We start from the raw sequence: 21,843 nt of genomic DNA, 5'->3' as shown, positions 1-21,843 counted from the left end.
GTATATGAGATGCATTCGGAATTATACTTCTGAATTAGTGAAGACAATTTTAAATTTTTATAGGATAATGAGAAGAACACCTTTTTTTTTATTTATGTCTAAAGGGCTACCTAATGGATTATGAATTATGTTTTCTATAATAAAAACATTTTTTAGTATGAAAAATAATTAGTTTTCATTAATTTATTTTAAAAATATATATTAAAATTAATGATATATCATTCTTTAATACAACTAGATTATTACATGGCATAAAATTTTGGACACATCAACATACAGAATTTCATATCACTATTTTTTATAACAAATAAAAATGGAAAATCAAAAATTTAAAAATAAAATAGAGGAGTTAATTTTATAAATAAATTAAATAGCAGAATCAAAATTATAGTTTAATTTCATTCTACTAGTTTTCAATTAAACTCTACATAGATTATAGGCATAATATAATGTTTAAAATTAGTTTTCAATTAAATTCGTTAAAAACAAATACAATATATACACCTAAATAAAACACGACAAACATTAAATTATTACTGCCATTTATTCTAGAATCTTCTATCTATTTCATTTCTGACTCTCTTTTAAAACTTAAAATTAAAACAAAAGCAAATACTAATTTTTTTTTATTTATCCAAACACGTAATCAAAGCCAACAGTTTATTCTAGTTCATAAATATTTGAAATCCGGTTATATTCTGTTATAACAAACTTTCAACAAACTTTTGAGCGGGAATTGGAGTTAAAGAAAGTGAAAATCAGAGAGAGAGAGAAATCATGAGCTTTGAAAATCACGTGAGTTCCATTCTTCTTCTTCTTCTTCAATTGTTCTTCTTCTGCTATTACATTGATTCTTTGATCATGTTCGTCACCATGAAAATGCAATGATAACTGTCTTGAACTCGCACATTGCACTGATTTGTTTAGGTTTTGATTCTTTAAAGAAATGATTACTTGTTCGAATCGAACACATTCTAGAGTAGATGATTTTGATATCGATTTTGATTTTGATATCGATTTTGATTTTGATCTTGATCTTGATTGTTTTTACCTCTTATCTAGTTAATTAACCTAAATAATTAACACTGTTTATGCAATGCATGATGATTAGTTTTTAGTATTAATTAATATGAATTCCTTGATTTTCTTTATCTGTGATTAATTGAAATCTTGTGTAAAGTTTTGATGAGACTCTAAAGTTTTATACCTAATTTGCAGCCTACTTATGTGCTTCGATTCCGCGGTACATCCGATGGAAATCCTGGACAAGCTGGTGCAGGAGTTTTACTGTGTGCTGCAGATCAAGATAGGACTGTGGTATCAAGTTTATGCAACAGTCCAGTTATGCATTATGTTATATTATATTAGTTAGTTACAAGATGTTTCTTTCTCGTTCGTTGTAGCTTTATCGAATCCGCTTGGGACTGGGAGAGAAGACAGATAATGCTGCTGACTATATCGCATTAATTCTAGGACTGAAATATGCCAGAATTAAAGGATATAAGAACATCATTGCTGAATCATACTCGCGACGTATTGTCCTTCAGGTATATAGCAATTCTCAGACCTAAACTTCATTACTTGTTGAACTCTTGAACTCGCGACGATGTGTTGCTGTTTTTCACTTTTAATACTTTTTTTTTCTTTCTAAACAATATAGGTTCTGGGTTTTGAGTATGCACATAAGCCTATTAGGTGGTTATGGAGGCAGGTTGTGGAGTTGAAGGAAAAGTTTCACTCATTCCACATCCGACGAATTCCTTCGGTATTTATATACTGGTTTTGATTTTTGATTATAGCTCCTTATGTTTTTGCCTCAAGCTTAACTCATATGTTTCTTTTTTTCATGTTTAAAGAGCGAAATCCTTTTAGCGGATGCTCAAGCAACCCATGCTCTTACTCTAGAAGGTTACATACACCTCAAGAATTATCTAATTAATTTTTGGTTCTGTCTTTTTATAGTTTGCCATAAGATTTTAATTCCATATATGTATTTCGGTATTTGGTAGAGGAACTTATGGATCTTAAACATTTTGTAGAGGGTGAAATCGAAGAAGAAGAAGTCAGTGCTGCATGATCATGTGACACTATGCCAATCAGAAAACTATCTAAGCATCAATTTTTGAAACAGTAGGCTGAAATTGAATGTATATTCAACCATGTATGTTTCTATCAGAAATAAGTTGAAATAAGTCTCAACTTGAAGTCATGTACATATTCAATTAGTGGATGACTTAGGTCTGAGTAACTTGATGCATGGAAGCAAAAGAAATGACTGTTATTCGTAGTATTACGTTGATAAGCAATATTGGTATTCAATGAGACTGAAAAAGTGGAGTTGTCCATGTGCACACTTGTTATTACCTAGTATTCATTTATGCGTTATTGTCATCTGGTGCTACAATCAAGAGAGTAGGTGTGCGTTATTGTCGGTTAGTTCTTCATTTAGTGTTGATCAATTATGTACATAACATTGTTGATGCTTAACTTTCTTATTTGCATGTAGCATTAATCATGATATTGAGGTTTCAACTAGACCTAGGGAAAATGGGTTGGTTTGTTCTATGCTTTCTGGCCTAATATTTTGTTACCCGGGGTCATGCAAATGAAGTGATTATCTTTGTACTCATATTTGAGGAATTAATTTGTCAAGCTCTTCCCTTTATACCTGGCACCCTCTCAATTTAAATATCTTTTACCATTATATTCTTGCCAAAAGTTATCGAATTTAAAAAAAATATGAGATATTATCAAAAAATTCAAAACTATACCAAAAAATTTGAAAAAATATTGAGAATTTCAAAAATTTTATGAATTTTAATCGAAAATTTCAAAACTATACCGAAAATATGTGCGCTTTTACCGAAAATTTCAAAATACAAGAACTCTTGTATTTTTTACCAAAATTATTAGAAATGTATGTTTTCAGAAATTTTGAATGAACTATCGGAAATTTTGTTAGCTAATTTTATTTATTTTTTCATCATAGACATTTTTGACATTATGAAAATATTTGGGTAACAGGATAAATCCTATTCATATTTGGATTTAGCTCGGGCCTTTTTGTTTTAGTTTAAAAAAAATATTTTTTTTAAAAATGAATTTTATAAAACTGTTTTTAAAATATTACAAGTTTTTATGTTTTTAGCATTGAAAGATTAATTTTTGACATTTTATGACATTATTATAAGAAAATTTCTTTACCCACCTCCCTATGGGTGGTCACCTCCTGCGAAAAACCAAAACTACCCCTGCTTCGGAAGTTCATTTCCGAAAGCGTGTTTTTTAAAAAAATTGACTTACTTCGGAAGTTCATTTCCGAAACAATTATTTCGGAAGTTCACTTCTGAAATACTGCGATTTCTGCAGATTTATCAAAACACTCCCCCTCCCCCAATCATTTACCCTAAATCAAAACAAAAAGTGGCAGAGGCGAAAATTTGTGCAAACAGAATTCCAAAGCTGCATCAAGGCTCCAATCACACTGCTAAACAACATTCAAAAGCCCTCAATCCTAACACTTTGTAAGTTTTGAAATTTTTAGATCTATTATTCAAATGCATGTTATTTAGGGTTTTAATTGCATAAATGATATATGGCTAGGTTGTTAGTAGTATTTAGGTTGTTTAGAAGCATTTTGATTTGGTTTGAAGGTTGATTTAGGGGTCTGCCATGGAAGTTGCAGGAAATTGCATCGCAGGGGTGTTTCGGAAGTTCATTTCCGAAAACACCTCCATCCCAGTTTTCGGAAATGAACTTCCGAAATATATGAGAAGTTCAAATTTTTTTGTTTTTTATTTTGTCTCGCATATTAATCGATTTCAATTGTTTACAGGAACATGTCTTCTAGAGAGGGCGCTAAGGGAAGAAAGGATTCTTCAAAGAAAGAGGTGAAAGAGGTGAAGGAGGTGAAGGAGGTGAAGGAGGTGAAGGAGAAGAAGAAGGTTTCGACCGGCTCTACTTCTCGTTCCCAGGGGGCCCGGATGCTCAAGCTCAGTCTTCAGGCGTGAGAGTCGTGATCAACGCTGATGGTTCTGAGACTGAGTGGGATGAGGATTGGTATAATTATCTTCATTCGGAGGAGTTCGCTCGTCGGGAAAAATAACGTGTTTTTTTTTGTTTGATGTGTATTTTGTAACGCTCGTCGGGCAGAATAACATGTTTTTGTTTTGTTTTGTTCTGATTTCGGATTGTATCGCACAGTATATTTGTATTGGATTTATCATGTTAGTTTTTGGAAGTGGTAACCGGGGTCGGAACATATGACGGATGAGGTGGATGTCTGGAGGAAGTAGAACTGGAGATACGTCCACCACGAGACAAAGTAGCCAATCAATGTAAGCTATAGTTTATGATTATCATCTGGGGACGTCATTTCTAAAAAATCAAGATTAAAAATAATAAGATTTTTTTTCCAATTTTTTGTAATGACGTCCCCTGATGATAATGATAAATTATAGCTTACATTGATTGGCTCCTTTGTCTCGCGGTGGACGTACCTCCGGGTCTTCTTCCTCCGGACATCCACCTCCTCCGTCATATGTTTCGGCTCCGGTTACACCTCCTCCGTCATTTGTTACTTTCAGTTGTACGTATTTTTATTAAAATAATAAATAAACCTTTTGAAATTTGGAAGCATTTTTTTCTCCCCACCACTCTCTCATCCCCACCTACCCGTGTTTAACAATATGTAACTTTAATTTTATGTAATATTATCGTTGTAATTTTCACCCGATTAAATAAAGCGAATTGTTCATTTTCTTCTGTCAAGACCTATTTTCGGAAGTGCATTTCCGAATTCCTCCAAGGGGGGTGCGCTCGAAGATGAACTTCCGAAACACCACATTTTCTGAAAAGTGACTTTATTTCGGAGATGCATCTCCGAAATCAATATTTTATATTAAAAAAAACACGTTTTCGGAAGTTCATTTCCGAAAACACCTTTTTTCCAAAAAAAAGTACCGTTTCGGAAATGAACTTCCGAAACAAGGGGTATTGTGGTAAATTCACCAGGGGTGGGCAAGAAGGTTAGGAGGTGGGTGAAGAAAAAACCTATTATAATTATTGAAGATCAAAACATAGTCAAAATCACAATTTTTTAAAAATTTTGTATCTCAAAAATTATTTATATGAAAAACTATTTAAATAGCTTCAAAATTAAGTGATTTTTTAAAATTTCGATATGCAACTTTTTTTTTATAAATAGTTATTTATATGATATCCGAAATAACATTTGAAGCATAACTATTCAAACAAAATTTCCATTAGAAACTTATATGAAAAAATTTTGTGTAAATTTTTTTACACAAAATTATGTCACACTATAAAAATTATTTTTTTAAAAAGCCACAAGAAACGGGCCCTAAATATTTTCCTAATTTTCTTTATTTCCTAATGTTGAAATATTGCCAAATACAAAATGGCTTTTTATAACCGATGAAAGAAGTATTAAGTTGATCATAATGCCAAACTACAAAGAAATTTGATTTGGTGAATAAGAATGACAACATGGTCTTGAGAAAAACGAGATAGTTGATCATCTTAACTCATATATGAGAATATTTAAATCAACTCGATGATTTGAGATGTATTCACCTAATAAATGTGTTATCTCACTTAAAATAGGTCGAATGAACCCAACAAGTTATGACACGCTTAACAAAACGCCAAAATGGGCAAACATACAAGATATAATTGTCAGAGTAAATCACTGAGATCATATCTATGTTTAGGGCTCATGTTAAAATGGTTAAGTTATTCTAAGGCTATGAAATACCTCTCAATCAACTTAAATAATTAATTATTGTTTTGTCTTTTCTTAAACCACTTCGCCCCTATAGATCTTGTGCTTGGAAGATTCTGGATGACCGTGATCAAACTTAGCCTTATCCCTTGGAAAGGCATATTCTTTGAGCATTGTGGACGACCATAGTCACACTTAGTGTTATCCCTTTGAATGACATAATTTTTATGTATGATGTTGGCCTTAACCACTTTGTGTTTCTGGACTGTTATGTTATAACTAAACCCTTATAAGTAGTATTAATGGATTCTATATATCAACCCAACATCTCGTAAGTGGGACTGAACGCACAAGAAGGAGGTAAGGCAAGGTCGATGACATGTTAGATGTCAGGTGATTCATCCACACCCCTATTTCCTTTTAGGGTGTGGCTCATCATGCAAGTTCCAACAACTAAGATGGCTTTCTTGGTCAAAGGTCGAGGTTGTTAGAACAAGATTTGTTCTGATCAATTATCTTAGTTTTGATGATAACAATAATATGAATTTTGCTTAAGATAATATGGTACTCTAATCCAATGCAATTTCCTTTTCAGGAAATATATAAAGAGTACGCATAATTCAGCGCTCAGAAGCTTTGTCTCAAAGGGTTCAGCATGCAACATCAGAACATGGTCTGGCAAGACATCAGAAGATGGTCGAAGCAGAATCAGAACATGGGTCTATGGAAGCATCAGAAGAACGAGAGAACAGAAGCACTGAAGTTCTGATGGTATCACGCTCAGAAGCACTTCAAGGTCAGAAGATCAGAAGATGCTTTGCACCAAGCTGTTTGACTCTGATGATATTCAAACGTAGTATTCACAAACATCAGATCAGAAGGAAGTACAAGTGGCAAGCTACGCTGACTGACAAAAGGAACGTTAAAAGCTATTAAAGGCTACGTCAGTAGACACAGCGTGAACAAGGCTCGAGGTAGTTGACAAAAGCGTATAACATTAAATGCGATGCTGTACGGAACACGCAAAGCATTAAATGCACTCAACGGTCATCTTCTCCAACGCCTATAAATATGAAGTTCTGATGAGAAGCAAGGTTAACGATTCTGAACAAAAACAACGCCTATTAACTTGCTGAAACTCTGTTCTACTCAAAGCTCAGAAACTTCATCTTCATCAAAGCTCACTACATTGCTGTTGTAATATATTAGTGAGATTAAGCTTAAACGTTAAGAGAAATATCACAGTTTGTGATTATAGCTTTTAAGAAGCAATTGTAATACTCTTAGAATTGATTACATTAAGTTGTAAGGAACTAGAGTGATCGTGTGGATCAGAATACTCTAGGAAGTCTTAGAGGTTATCTAAGCAGGTTGTAACTAGAGTGATCGTGTGGATCAGTATACTCTAGAAAAGTCTTAGAGGGTATCTAAGCAGTTGTTCCTGGAGTGATCAGTGTGTGATCAGAAGACTCTGGAAGACTTAGTTGCTGACTAAGTGGAAAACCATTGTAATCCGTGCGATTAGTGGATTAAATCCTCAGTTGAGGTAAATCATCTCTGCGGGGGTGGACTGGAGTAGTTTAGTTAACAACGAACCAGGATAAAAATAACTGTGCAATTTATTTTTATCTGTCAAGTTTTTAAAGCTACACTTATTCAAACCCCCCCCCCCCCTTTCTAAGTGTTTTTCTATCCTTCAATTGGTATCAGAGCGCCGGTTCTAAGGTGCAAGCACTTAACCGTGTTTAGAAAAGATTCAGGAAGAGAAAAACGCTTCAGTAAAAGATGGTTGATGAAAGTGAAAAGTCTACACCTGCATCTACATCTGGCTCTGCTGAGCAATACAACGGTAACAATGGTTATACTAGACCGCCGGTATTTGATGGTGAAAACTTTGAATACTGGAAAGATAAACTGGAAAGTTACTTTCTTGGTCTAGATGGTGATCTATGGGATCTTCTGATGGATGGTTACAAACATCCAGTAAATGCCAGTGGCGTAAAGTTGACAAGGCAAGAAATGAATGATGATCAGAAGAAGCTTTTCAGGAATCATCATAAATGCAGAACTGTTTTGCTGAATGCTATCTCTCATGCTGAGTATGAGAAGATATCTAACAGGGAAACGGCCTATGACATATATGAGTCTTTGAAAATGACTCATGAAGGAAATGCTCAAGTCAAGGAGACTAAAGCTCTAGCTTTAATCCAGAAGTATGAAGCCTTCAAGATGGAGGATGATGAAGACATTGAAAAGATGTTTTCAAGATTTCAAACTATTACTGCTGGATTGAGAGTTCTTGACAAGGGATACACCAAGGCTGATCACGTAAAGAAGATCATCAGAAGCTTACCCAGAAGATGGGGTCCTATGGTGACTGCATTCAAGATTGCAAAGAATCTGAATGAAGTTTCTCTGGAAGAGCTTATCAGTGCCTTGAGAAGTCATGAAATAGAGCTGGACGCAAATGAGCCTCAAAAGAAAGGTAAGTCTATTGCATTAAAATCCAATATCAAGAAATGCACTAACGCCTTTCAGGCTAGAGAAGAAGATCCTGAAGAATCAGAATCTGAAGAAGAAGATGAACTGTCCTTGATCTCCAGAAGACTGAATCAACTCTGGAAGAACAAGCAAAGGAAGTTCAGAGGCTTCAGAAGTTCAAAGAAATTTGAACGTGGAGAATCTTCTGATGACAGAAGATTTGACAAGAAGAAGGTCATGTGCTATGAATGCAATGAGCCTGGACACTTCAAGAGTGAATGTCCAAAACTTCAGAAGGAAAATCCCAAGAAGAAGTTTCATAAGAAGAAAGGTCTTATGGCAACCTGGGATGAGTCAGAAGATGATTCAGACTCTGAAGATGAGCAGGCTAACTGTGCGCTGAAGGCGACAGAAGATGACGAATCAGAATCTACATCAGAATCAGATTCTGAAGAGGTATTTTCTGAACTTACTAGAGATGAGTTAGTTTCCGGTCTAACTGAACTTCTGGAACTCAAGTCTCAGATCAGTCTCAAATACAAAAAGCTGAAAAAGCTATTTGAATCTGAAACAAAGAAGCTTGAGTTGGAGAATTCTGAATTAAAAGAAAAACTTTTAAAATTATCCAATAATGTTGGATCTCCTTCTGATTCAGAAAAATCCACTCCTAGTCTAAACCATATTCTGAAAGAATATGATTTAAGTTTCAGGAAGTTCTTATCTAGAAGTATTGGCAGAAGTCAGCTAGCTTCTATGATATATGCTGTGTCTGGAAACAAAAGAGTTGGCATTGGTTTTGAGGGTGAAACCCCATACAAACTTGAACCTGTTGATGAAATGAAATTCACATACAAGCCATTGTATGATCAGTTCAAGTATGGCCACTCCCATGATATTAGGCACACTTCACATGCTCAAAGTTTTCACATAACTCACACCAAAAAGCATGTGACACAACCTAGGAAATATCATGAAACTCACATTAAAAATTATCATGCTGTTCCTCCTATTGCTTACAATGTTAAACCCAAGTTCAATCAGAACTTGAGAAAATCTAACAAGAAAGGACCCAAGAAGATGTGGGTACCAAAGAAAAAGACTATTTCTTTTGCAGATTCTCTTGGCGACAAAGAAGATAAAAGTCAACATGTCATGTCACCTGGACTCAAGTTGGTCTCAACACTTGAAGGGAAGAAGGACTGTCTTCCAAGTTCTGGTACTTAAAATATGTTGAAGAAACTATGTTCGTAGGAGATCAGAAAAGAAAGTTTATTAGTCTTGGAACCATCTGTTTTGTTTGTTTCTAAAGCAATGATGTTTCGTTCTTATTTATTCTGAATGCTCTAAATGCCACAGAATATACAATATTGAAACACTGATTGTGGACGAATCAATAAATATCTGGTTTGATGATAAACTTGTTTCTGATGAAACAAAGCAGCTTAAGAATTTCTGCAGATAAAATTTTGTCGTATCAGAAGCTGCAGAACAAAGAAGTGAACCTCCAGAAGCTGTGTATATCAGAAGTAATGGATCAGAAGATCATTCAGATTTATATCAGCACACTTCAGAAGGAGTGTTTCCAGAAGAGAAAGTTGATCAGATCAGAAGCATTGATCTAAATCTGAAGGTGTAAAGTCTATTCTGAAATTCACAGCTGTCATCTATTATCTGATGGTGAACACGTGTCTGTACGGTTAGTACAAAGCGTGCAGTTGAAAAGACGTCGACCTAGGTAACTGTATTAAATCATTTCATTTACCACGTTCTCCTTACGTCACTCATCATTTAATAAAATTGTTTTCTTTTGATTCTGGAACTGTTCAGTTTATATTTCTTATTATTTTCTTTTTCAAATCCGTCTCTATATATTCTTTTCAAATCATCACATATATTTTTTTTCGCTCCCTTGTCTCTCTCTTCTTGCATTCTCTCGTTTGAATAGTTCTTAGCCGTTTTCTAAAACCCTAATCGAAAACCCAGTTCGCTTCTCTTGCTCGTTTTTGTTCATTCTGCATCCATGGCTGCCTTCTCATCCCAAAATGCTGAGTCATCTGTTCCTCATCATCTCCAAGAAGAAACTTTGCAACTTACTCCTGTTGTTGCATGCTCCATTTCTAAAGATGAATTGGAAGTTCTGTGTGAACTCATGGTTGACTTTGACAACATTGAAGAAAACCAATTTCACCTTAAAGAAGACATCATCTTTCAAGGATGGACCTCGTTGTTTGCTGAGTTCGTTGGTCCAGTTTATCCGGATCTTGTCAAGGAGTTCTGGGCACATGCTGTGGTTGCTCCAAAATCTATACTTTCTTTCGTCCATGGAAAGTTTGTTGTTATTACTGAAAACATCCTAAGAATGATGTTTGACCTGAAAAACCCTGAAGGGGTTTTTGAGTTTGATCAAAGGGAAGATTTGGGAGATGTTCTATCCACTCTCTATCCAAATGTCAAGAAAACAAAACACGTCAAGGATTTGAGAGATGTCTACAGAATCTGGACAAAGATCCTTCTTGGGTGCTTCTACCATAGGAAAGGAACACATGCCTCGGATTTCATCAGTAATGATCAAAGGTATATTCTTTATTGCATTGCCACTCAGAAGAAGGTTGATGCGATTTACATTATCTTCAATCATATGTGGAAAGCAGTAAAGGATTCCAGAAACGCTTTCAGAAAAGAAAATGGTGGAACAATCATTCCTTTTGGTAGAATTATTACAAACCTTCTGGTGCATTCCAAGATTGTTGAGAGTCTGGAGTCTGAAGGTATTATCAAAGACCTTGCTGTCACCTCTGGAGCCTGTCTGAATGCTTTTTCTTTAAAGAAGATGAAAATAATTGACACTATCCTCAAAGTTCCTCAACCTCTAGCTGGAACAAGAATCAGAAGAAAACCAGTTCTAGCTGACTTTGAAACCTTCTTCAATAGTGAGGTACCTGAAGTCAGAACTAAGTATCTGAAGTCACAAAAAGAGGATAAGAGTCTTAAAGATCAAGACAAAGGTGCTCCTATTAAAGTGAATCGCAAGAAGGAAGAAAGAACCAAAAGAAAGTTTGATCATCCCTCCTTTAATCAAGTGAAGGTTGCAAAGAAAGTTGCTGCTACCACTAAGAATGAAGTAGTCCCAGAAGAAGTGATTGCAAAAGTTGTTAAGGCCGTATCTGCTGATTTTGAGAAGAATAAGAAGGAAGCTGAGAAGAAGAAAAAGAAGAAGAAGTCAAATAACAATGATGAGATTGTTGAAATTGTTAAGAAGAAGATAACCAGAAAAAGGAAGATGATTATTCAAAGCTCAAATGAAGAAAATGCTGCTCAAGAGGCTGAGAATCAACCAGAAGTTCTGGCTTATGTCAGAAGGAAAGAAATCTCTAGAGGCAAAGCAAAGATTATTGAAGAGCCGAAGAGTAAAAAGCAGAAGAAGACTGAGGATGTGGCCAAAGCTTTTCTGAGAGGTTCCAAAGGTATATGCATTTCTGAACCTGATTCTGTTCCTGCTGTTAGTTCAGAAGTTGCACCAATAGAGGTTGTCCCTACACCTGAACCAGAAAAAGCCACATCAGAATCACCGGTTTTTGTCCATGTTCTTACACCTCCATCTTCTCCTATAACCTTTCCTTCCTCTCCACCTACCATAAATCCTGTTCTGGATATACCACCCCTTCAAACTCTCTTTCCATCTCAACCTTCTCTCAATGCCACTTTTGAACATACTCCCTCCACCTCTCAAAACAATCTTTGTGATTCTCCTCTTCCAACCTCTGCATCACATGAGCAGCTGCTCCGTGATTGCAACTACACTCCCAAGCCTCGTCCTGAAGCTGAAGTAGTAGTGTTGGATTCTGATACTGAAGCAGAATCTTCTTATAGGTTGGATAGAGAATCTCATCCGTACTTCACTTCCAACCCTGCCTTTTCAAAAACCCAAATAAAATTTCGCCCTGTATACCCTATTGGTGTAGTTTTTGAAAACATAAAGAGGAATCTCAGAAGTATCTTTGATACTCTCAGAATTGCTGAAAGTTCTGGATTGAATGATGTTGCTATGCAGAACTTCTGGAGGATCCTTCGCAGAGAATCAGATGCTCTGTTTTTAGAACTTCAGGAAGCCTGTGTAGCTGCTGCCCCACGGCCTCGTGGAATTCTGAGGAATTATGAAGACTTCTGGTTTGCTAGTCTCAAAGGAAGACATCTGTTGGAAGAGAAGCCCTTCTTGGATGAGATGGAACAATTAAGATTGGCTGCTGAAATGGAAGCAAATCCATGCAGGGATATGGTTATCTGGATTCCTGATTATCCTGTTCTTCTTGGAGACTTCAAGACCCTATTTGACTTTCTGAGGGAAAACCCTTCTGAGAAAGACCCAAGCTTGGTCATTCCAGAAGTTGTTGACCCACCAGAAGTTGAAGGTCCTTCTGCTCCCAGGAATCTAACTGCCATTCTTCAAGCACTTGAGAATGGAGACTCAGAAATTCCTGCTGCAGAATATGGAGATGCTTCTATACAAGAAGCAGATGCTGAAGATCATGTTGCTGAATCAGATCCTATTGAGGACATCCCTGCAAATGATCTATCCATGGAAGCTATAGATCAAGTTGCTATTCCTGTGGTTGAAAGCGGTGAAGCTTCTTCTAATGAACCTTCTCGTCTTGCAAGGACTCTGGAAGAAATTCAGAGGAGACAGGATGAGCAAAGCTCACTCAATGATGAGTATAGAGCTTTCATGGTGAGGCAAGAAGGACACAACAATGAGGTTCAAGAGATGCTGGCCAAGATCTTGTCAAGGCTAGGGCCATCTTAGATTGAGTCTGTGTTGTTTCTTTCTTTTCGTTGCATCTGTCTTTGTGCATCTGATCTTACTTATCTTCATGTACTTCTGTACCTGCTGTTTGAACTTCAATGAAATCATCTTCTTCCTCTGTGTGTTTCGTTTTGTTTGTCTCTGAATCTTTTTTGCTTTTTTGATGATATGACAAAAAGGGGGAGAAGATAAATGATAAATGATTTGATTAATCTATCAGTTGCTGGGTAAAGCTCCCACACATGTTACTAACAAGAACTGCAAGTTCTATATGGTTTAAGTGTTTTGCAGGTATAAAGAAGTGAAGAGAATCCTCAAAGCAAACACAAGAAGCAAAACCATAAGAAGTGTTATTCTGTAAAAAGAATAAACTCATGGAAACTGAAGCAAGCTGAGTGCTGTCAAGCTTCAGAATCAGAAGCACTGATAATAGAATTTGATCTATATTTGTCTATTTGCTTTGACAAAATTCTATTTGCTCTGATACATTATTTCAGCCTATATGGCTCTGATACATATCATGTGTTCTAATATACATTTTATGTTCTGACTCGTTCATGCTGACTTTTGTCGTTTAGTTTTTGTTCTGTAACATTTCAGGATGTAAAGATGCTCAGATGATGCTCTGGTACATTCAACAATGTTCTGATACAAATCTAGCATGAAGTGAAGTTGGTAGAAATTCAAAGCTCTGAAGCTATCCGATGGAAGCAGGAATCAGAAGCTGTGAGTGTTCTAGGGATCTAAAGAAATTCTAGTTCTGAAGCTGTCCAATGGAAGCAGAAGTCAGAAGCTATGAATTCTCTGAAGACAGAAGCTTATATGATCGTCTCTACCGAAATAATCAGGGAAGTCTTTTATTAAAGTTCTTCGAGTATTTATCTCAGGGGGAGATTATTTATCTCAGGGGGAGATTGTTAATCTCAGGGGGAGACATATTCATATGCTTATGCTATAGCTGTGTAATTTGTCTTTTGCCGTCTGCTCTTTCTGATCGCAAATTCATATCATTTATATATGTTTTTGTTATCATCAAAAAGGGGGAGATTGTTAGAACAAGATTTGTTCTGATCAATTATCTTAGTTTTGATGATAACAATAATATGAATTTTGCTTAAGATAATATGGTACTCTAATCCAATGCAATTTCCTTTTCAGGAAATATATAAAGAGTACGCATAATTCAGCGCTCAGAAGCTTTGTCTCAAAGGGTTCAGCATGCAACATCAGAACATGGTCTGGCAAGACATCAGAAGATGGTCGAAGCAGAATCAGAACATGGGTCTATGGAAGCATCAGAAGAACGAGAGAACAGAAGCACTGAAGTTCTGATGGTATCACGCTCAGAAGCACTTCAAGGTCAGAAGATCAGAAGATGCTTTGCACCAAGCTGTTTGACTCTGATGATATTCAAACGTAGTATTCACAAACATCAGATCAGAAGGAAGTACAAGTGGCAAGCTACGCTGACTGACAAAAGGAACGTTAAAAGCTATTAAAGGCTACGTCAGTAGACACAGCGTGAACAAGGCTCGAGGTAGTTGACAAAAGCGTATAACATTAAATGCGATGCTGTACGGAACACGCAAAGCATTAAATGCACTCAACGGTCATCTTCTCCAACGCCTATAAATATGAAGTTCTGATGAGAAGCAAGGTTAACGATTCTGAACAAAAACAACGCCTATTAACTTGCTGAAACTCTGTTCTACTCAAAGCTCAGAAACTTCATCTTCATCAAAGCTCACTACATTGCTGTTGTAATATATTAGTGAGATTAAGCTTAAAAGTTAAGAGAAATATCACAGTTTGTGATTATAGCTTTTAAGAAGCAATTGTAATACTCTTAGAATTGATTACATTAAGTTGTAAGGAACTAGAGTGATCGTGTGGATCAGAATACTCTAGGAAGTCTTAGAGGTTATCTAAGCAGGTTGTAACTAGAGTGATCGTGTGGATCAGTATACTCTAGAAAAGTCTTAGAGGGTATCTAAGCAGTTGTTCCTGGAGTGATCAGTGTGTGATCAGAAGACTCTGGAAGACTTAGTTGCTGACTAAGTGGAAAACCATTGTAATCCGTGCGATTAGTGGATTAAATCCTCAGTTGAGGTAAATCATCTCTGCGGGGGTGGACTGGAGTAGTTTAGTTAACAACGAACCAGGATAAAAATAACTGTGCAATTTATTTTTATCTGTCAAGTTTTTAAAGCTACACTTATTCAAACCCCCCTTTCTAAGTGTTTTTCTATCCTTCAGAGGTGATATAGGAGTCGAGTCACAAAGGCGAGCTGGCTATGTCACGCTACATATTAAAGGGTGAGTTGTCCGCCACAATGCTCAGTAGATCGAGGTCAAATGAAGCTCGATCGAGATGTTCACCTAACGAAATGACATGTTTCCTTAAACCACATCATAATACAATAAATGGGATTTATATACATGCCTTAGAGACTAGGTTGAAAACAACATATTAGACATTTCTTTCTTACATACCGCATACTTAAGAGATTCTAAATTGTCATGTTTCTTGCTTAACAACTATGCCTATATGTTTCGTGTTTGAGAGACTTCAAACTGTTATATTTTTATTTAATTGTTCCATGCTTACAAGTCTTGTGTTTAAGAGACTTTGAATCGTTATACGTTTACTTAACTACTCCACACTTACAAATCTCGTGTTTGAAGCACTATAGTCTATTATGTTATAACTCAAATCCAACAAGTGTAAAACAATTTGGCCTATTAACCCAACATTTCATAAAGACTGGTTAACTAGTTATGTCTACAACTAGAATAAAGACCAACTATTTTTCATAGATCACAAAATTGTTCATAAAGTAACTTTTAAAAAGGAGTACATGATTGTGGACGTTGGTTCGGGCATTTTGTCGTCTTTGGCATTGGATGAACAGAGGCTTTGGTGCATATTGACAAAATTGAATTATGTCCCGTATCTGTTGGATACTACAATTTGGTGGAGGGATCCGTTTGGATTCTCGGTTAAAGCGACATATTCAAGGTTATGTTCTTTATCGACATCAGGGTACGTTCATAATTCTCCTCTTTCTCATTGCTTTTCTTCTTTGTGGAAGGCTCATATTCCTTCGAATATTCATTTCTTCGGCTGGAGGTTACTTCTGGATCGTCTCCCTACGAGACTTCAACTTTACAAAAGAGGCGTTTTGATCATCTTGGAGTAGTTTGTCCTTTGTTTTTTTACGAAGAATATGCGGTTCATCTTTTCTTTCATTGTAGAATTACGGTTCATATGGTTGAGTATTTTTACTTGGTTGGGAATTCCAGCTTTGACTATTCTGCATTCACTTGGGGAGAGTTTTGAAGCCTTGAACGATCTATTGCGGGGGAAAATCAAGAAGAAGCTTCGGAGTGTTTTATGGTTTGTGGCGACTTGGATTATTTGGTTGACTAGGAATGCGATTATATTTAATGAAGATAAGTTGGATATTCCTTTGATTTTTGTTCGGGTTAAATCTATCTTGTGGAATTGATTGAGTTTTTGCAACAATGGTAAGATTATTATAGCTAAAGAGGATTGGATTGTTAATCTTGCTGACTGTTTGTATCGGATCGGGTGGAGTTAGTTCCTGTGGTAACCTTTCTCTTTTCTCCATTTGTTTGTATTGTCTTTTGCACTTTGCTTTTTCAATTTTGTCCTTTCATTTTAAAAAACAAAAATACTAAAAAAATAATTAAAATATTGCAATTTTTTTTTAATTATATACTTGTTCATAAAGAGTAACTTTGTAATTAAAGTTTCCCCCTTAGAAGGTTCTCCTAACTTCCCAAATAAGTTACTAACCCATATCTTTGAACTTCTCAAACAAATTCGAATGGTAGTTCAAAGAAGCAAAGCTAACCCATATTTTAACCAATCTAAGCATAGAACCTTTTTCTCATTAATCTTCATCAATAACCATAGCATCTTTTCACTTTCCAACAAAAAGCAATAAAATAATAAAAACCAGTCCTTTTCCTTTGTATCTATTTTTTGATTCACTCACTAAAAGACAAAGAATCCACCTTTACTAAAAACCCTTCATTGGGTTGAAAATTTTTCTAGAAAAACCAAAACCAAGTTTTGAACAATGTGGCTTAACCTTGTTGTTCTTCTCTTTGCAACAATCTCCTTTTCCATTTTCATCTCAGCAGTTTCTCTTAACCGGAGTAGTTTTCCATCTGATTTCCTGTTTGGAACAGCTTCCTCAGCTTACCAGGTTTTTGTTCTGTCCTATGTTTTTTTGCATCTGTCTATGTAAATTGTTGGTTAGATCTTATTTGTGTTTTTGTTGTTTCAAGTATGAAGGTGCAGCTCGTGAAGGTGGTAAAGGGCCTAGTATATGGGACACATTCACTCATAGCCACCCAGGTTTGTGTATTTTGTTTCCCTTTTTGTAAAGGTGTAAAATTGATTTTGGAATAATTTTGAGGTGTTTGGTTCTTCTAAAGTAGAATTGATTTTGTCACTGGAATTGATTCTAGTTGAAGTTAGGATTTGTAGCTTCTGAGTTAAAATGCGATTTTTTCAACTCAATTTTGCATGTAGTTATCCAAACATTAATTACTTTATATTCAACTTACTTTTAATCAGAATCAATTTTACATAATCAATTCACTCAGAATCTGTGGATGCAATTGTGCTTTAAGTTTTAGTCGAACAAACTTAGATATGTTGTGATGTTTTGTTGGTTCTTCAGATAGAATCGCAGACCGTAGTAATGGAGATGTCGCTGTTGATTCATACCACCGCTACAAGGTACTTTCATTCTCTTAACTTGAGTTTATAGATTTAGATGAATTTTTCCTGATATTGCGATTTGAATCGGTCGAAATGGATGATATTGTTCATTGCTTGAAAAAAAATCAGGAAGATGTGGCTATGATGAAGGATATTGGATTTAATGCCTACAGGTTTTCCATCGCGTGGTCTAGAATACTACCTCGTAAGTAACTTTCTAATCATTTTTACGCATCCTCAGATTCTCGGGGAACTATTAAGTATTGAAACTTAAAATGAACATAGATGTTGATGGTCTTTCGTAATGAAATTAAGCTCAAATTTTTTGTGTTTTAGGTGGAAATCTAAAGGGAGGAATTAACCAAGAAGGCGTCATATATTACAACAATCTCATAAACGAACTGATATCAAATGGTTAGTATTAAACTCGATTTTCGTTTTCTCTTGCTCTTTTTTCTTCTTCCCATTATATATCAAAATAAACTAAATATGATTTTGATGTACCTTTTTGCTTGTAGGACAAAAACCGTTTATAACTCTATTTCACTCCGATCTCCCTCAAGGTCTTGAAGATGAATATGGTGGTTTTTTGAGTCCCAAAATTGAACAAGATTTCGCAGATTATGCAGAAGTATGCTTTAGAGAATTTGGCGACAGAGTGAAGCATTGGATTACATTAAATGAGCCATTGCTTTATAGCACCGGAGGTTATGGAAATGGAGGATCCCCTCCCTCGAGGTGCTCTAAATGGGTGGCTAACTGCAATGCCGGCGATTCTAGTACTGAGCCGTATATAGTTACGCACCACCTCATTCTTGCTCATGCCGCAGCAGTAAAAGTCTATAGGGAGAAGTTCCAGGTTGTTGCATAATTTTATAAGTTTTTATAAGCTTCTTCAAATAGTCTCGCAAATAAAACAATTCAAATTGGCGATAACTTATTGTGAATGATTCGATCGCAGAATACTCAGAAGGGTCAAATCGGAGTAACACTAAATTCTGCATGGCTTGTGCCACTATCGCAATCAAAAGCGGACAGAGACGCAGTATCTCGCGGTCTTGATTTTATGTATGGCTGGTAAGTGTCTTTATCTTTCCCGCTCGATCTCTGCGGCTAACAAACTCTCACTAATCATTGTGTTTTTTCAAGGTTCATGGAACCTCTAAACTCTGGTTCATATCCTGCTACAATAGTTAACAAAGTCAAGGAACGTCTGCCAAGGTTTTCGAGAAGTCAATCCTTAATGGTCAAAGGGTCCTTCGATTTCGTAGGTTTAAACTACTACACTTCAACTTATGCAACCGATATACCTTGCCAGGGTGGAAAGCCATCGGTTTTTACTGACAGTTGTGTTAGATTTACTAGTAAGTAATTCTATATAAACATTGTTCAACTCTATTAAAGTTTCTTCGTAATTTTGATACTTATTACACTTTTTTTCCTTTGCTTACATCAGGTGTAAGAAACGGAGTTCTCATCGGTCCAAAGGTACTTGCATAAGTTGTTTCTCACCATACTTCCTCCAAAACTTTTTGGAAAAGGAATTAAGAAGTTAGAAATCTTTGCAGGCTGCCTCAGACTGGCTCTACGTCTATCCACCGGGAATTCAAGGACTATTACAATACACTAAGGAGAAATTCAACAATCCGATTATTTACATAACAGAAAATGGTAAGACTAGCTAAAACAATCTCATGTATCGTTTTTCCCTAACGCTGCTGCATCTTTACCGTGTTACAATACTAATGTTTCGTTCGTGTGAATCAAATCGTTCAAATATTTGCAGGAATAGACGAGGTTGATGATGGAAAAAGGTCACTCAATGACATAGCGAGGATAGACTATATTAGTCACCATCTATTGTATCTTCAAAGGGCCATAATGTGAGTTTATAATGAACAGTTTATAGTATAACATAATTTCAATAAATTGTTATCGTCATCTACGATATGCGATGGACAAGATTGCATGCACTTGCATGATTTGTTTTTGTTTTGGACTCAACAATTGAAACTTTGAATTTGGTAGGAATGGTGTGAGGGTGAAGGGGTACTTTGCATGGTCGTTGTTGGACAATTTCGAATGGAATGCTGGCTACTCACTCCGGTTTGGACTCGTGTATGTTGATTACAAGAACGGACTGCGAAGGTACCGTAAAAGGTCTGCCTTGTGGTTCAAGTTATTTCTCCGCAAATGAAATGTTCCTTAGTATTTGGTTAGAATTGGTGAAAAAGTGATTGTAATATGATGTTTCCTTCTTAAGTCACAGTTAAAAGCCAGCCATTGGAAACATTGATTTGGTGATTTCTGATAACTCACCAAGACGGCTCTTAATTATTGGTTGTTTGTTCGGTCTAAATATTACCGTTTCGCTTGGTTTAATTATTAAAAAAAAGCTATTCTTATATTCAAAATATACACTGCACCGTATTTCCTGATCACCAATATGGTGAACAGTGTTTTTATTAAAAATTATTTTTGATTAAACAAGGCTGAAATAAAAACTTTGTGATTAATTAACTTCATCACTTTATTAACCAACATTTTATACTTCATTAATCAACTTTATTTTACTACTAAAAATTATTTTTAACATCTGAATGTTTATTAACCAATTTCATGACTACATTAACTAACATTTTACACTTCATTTTACACTTTATTAACCAACTTTGTTTTACTATTAAATTACTTTTAATATTTGGGCGTTTATTAATCAACTTTATTATTTTATTAACCAATATTTTATACATCATTAATCAACTTTGTTTTACTATTACAAAATTATTTATAATATCTAGAGCGTTATTAACCAAACAATAAACTATATTAACCAATTTTTTATACTCAATTAACCAATTTTGTATTACCACTATTCATATTGCTATATTCACATTCACCGTTCATGTCACGGTATTTGTGAACAGTGAATTGGATGTAGGTGTAACATATAGTGTAAACAAGCATAGTATACCTGTTAAAGTTTTCATCGAATATCTTGTTAAGTATTTTGATATGTGAATTTTCTCATCAAATTACTTACTACTCCCTCCGTCTCACAAATTATAGTAAATGACACTTGTTTTATCATTGAAATCAACCAAATTAATCATTATTTTAAAAAGCGTGAAAATCTCAAAGAGGACACCTATTATGAGACAGAGGAGTGAGAAAAGTGTTAGGTCATTATGAAGAGCATCTACATTAAGTCAAGAGCAACACACAAGTGAAAAAGACATCATATATTCATTCAAAACCTTAAGGTAATAAGGTGTATGATTCCTCTCACTTATAAAATGTTCAACTTTTACTTTTTTAAGTAATGTGGGACTTTCAACTCACACTTGTACACAATAAAAAGGTAATAATGTGGGTTAAGGAAGTTAAAATCAGACATGTAGTGATTGTCGTGATTCCACGATCAAATATCGACAAGAAAAAAAATGGAGAAACAACAAATTAATATTGAGTTGGGATATAAAGTGATACTAAAGTGCTACTAAAAATGTGGTTGTCAATTCAAAATTAGATAAATATCGTATAAAAAATTGATGTAAAATGTGAATTTTACAGCCATAGTTTATCTTATAGATTTGAAGGTTATGCGTTTGTTGGGCGTCCAAGCATAGATAAGCGAAAACATGTTGATTTGACAAAATGTCATATTCCACCCAAACACATTTTTTTGTTGTTGCAAGAGCGAGATTCTAAGAATGTCAAATCATTCAAATATATAAACATAAGAGTATGCAACAAAAAGATATCAGAGATTCAAGAATTGAGATACAACATTTATTTAAGCTGATAGAGAATGCAGATTAAGTTTACTGAAGTAGAAGAATAGATGAATTAGATGTTGTGAGAGATATTTTTTAGGTCCAACCAAAGTTAATAAGTTGTTGAATAATTTTCTTATAGTGTTGATTATGGATAACACATACAAGACAAATAAATACAAACCACCTTTGTTTGAAATTGTTGGTATGACGTCAATTAAGTTGAAATAAAAACAAAATCAGCATTTAATTTGTGAAAAAACCACCTTAAAGAAGATTGAAAGAA

The 21,843-nt window shown here is 35.2% G+C and overlaps 1 protein-coding gene and 1 long non-coding RNA gene across 2 annotated transcripts; both read left to right on the top strand.

Moving 5' to 3' along the window:
• The first annotated feature begins 1,215 nt into the window (after positions 1-1,215).
• LOC131606436 (uncharacterized) lies at positions 1,216-1,883 on the top strand. The gene is made up of 3 exons (XR_009284836.1): positions 1,216-1,317; positions 1,404-1,547; positions 1,661-1,883. It is a non-coding gene; the product is annotated as an uncharacterized LOC131606436 (long non-coding RNA).
• Positions 1,884-17,065: 15,182 nt separating this feature from the next.
• On the top strand, positions 17,066-20,140 carry LOC131601508 (beta-glucosidase 13-like). Its single transcript, XM_058873347.1, has 12 exons — positions 17,066-17,260; positions 17,343-17,412; positions 17,741-17,799; positions 17,911-17,986; positions 18,118-18,195; positions 18,300-18,640; positions 18,743-18,858; positions 18,931-19,145; positions 19,238-19,269; positions 19,350-19,452; positions 19,568-19,664; positions 19,810-20,140. The coding sequence occupies exons 1-12, from the start codon at positions 17,132-17,134 to the stop codon at positions 19,976-19,978; spliced, it is 1,485 nt and encodes a 494-aa protein (XP_058729330.1). The 5' UTR covers positions 17,066-17,131; the 3' UTR covers positions 19,979-20,140.
• Positions 20,141-21,843: the final 1,703 nt, after the last annotated feature.

Source organism: Vicia villosa, linkage group LG5, assembly GCF_029867415.1.
Source record: "Vicia villosa cultivar HV-30 ecotype Madison, WI linkage group LG5, Vvil1.0, whole genome shotgun sequence".
Lineage (NCBI taxonomy): Eukaryota > Viridiplantae > Streptophyta > Magnoliopsida > Fabales > Fabaceae > Vicia > Vicia villosa.
The sequence above is the reverse complement of the archived record's forward strand: the minus strand, read 5'-3'. Positions and strand labels throughout refer to the sequence as shown.

What these genes read in the sequence shown, in the direction of transcription:
- LOC131601508 (XM_058873347.1), top strand. Translation starts at nt 17,132, where the DNA reads ATGTGGCTTAACCTTGTTGTTCTTCTCTTTGCAACAATCTCCTTTTCC. An exon ending in ATTCACTCATAGCCACCCAG is followed by an intron (nt 17,413 to 17,740) that starts GTTTGTGTATTT and finishes TTGGTTCTTCAG; the next exon opens with ATAGAATCGCAGACCGTAGT. An exon ending in CAGTTGTGTTAGATTTACTA is followed by an intron (nt 19,146 to 19,237) that starts GTAAGTAATTCT and finishes TGCTTACATCAG; the next exon opens with GTGTAAGAAACGGAGTTCTC.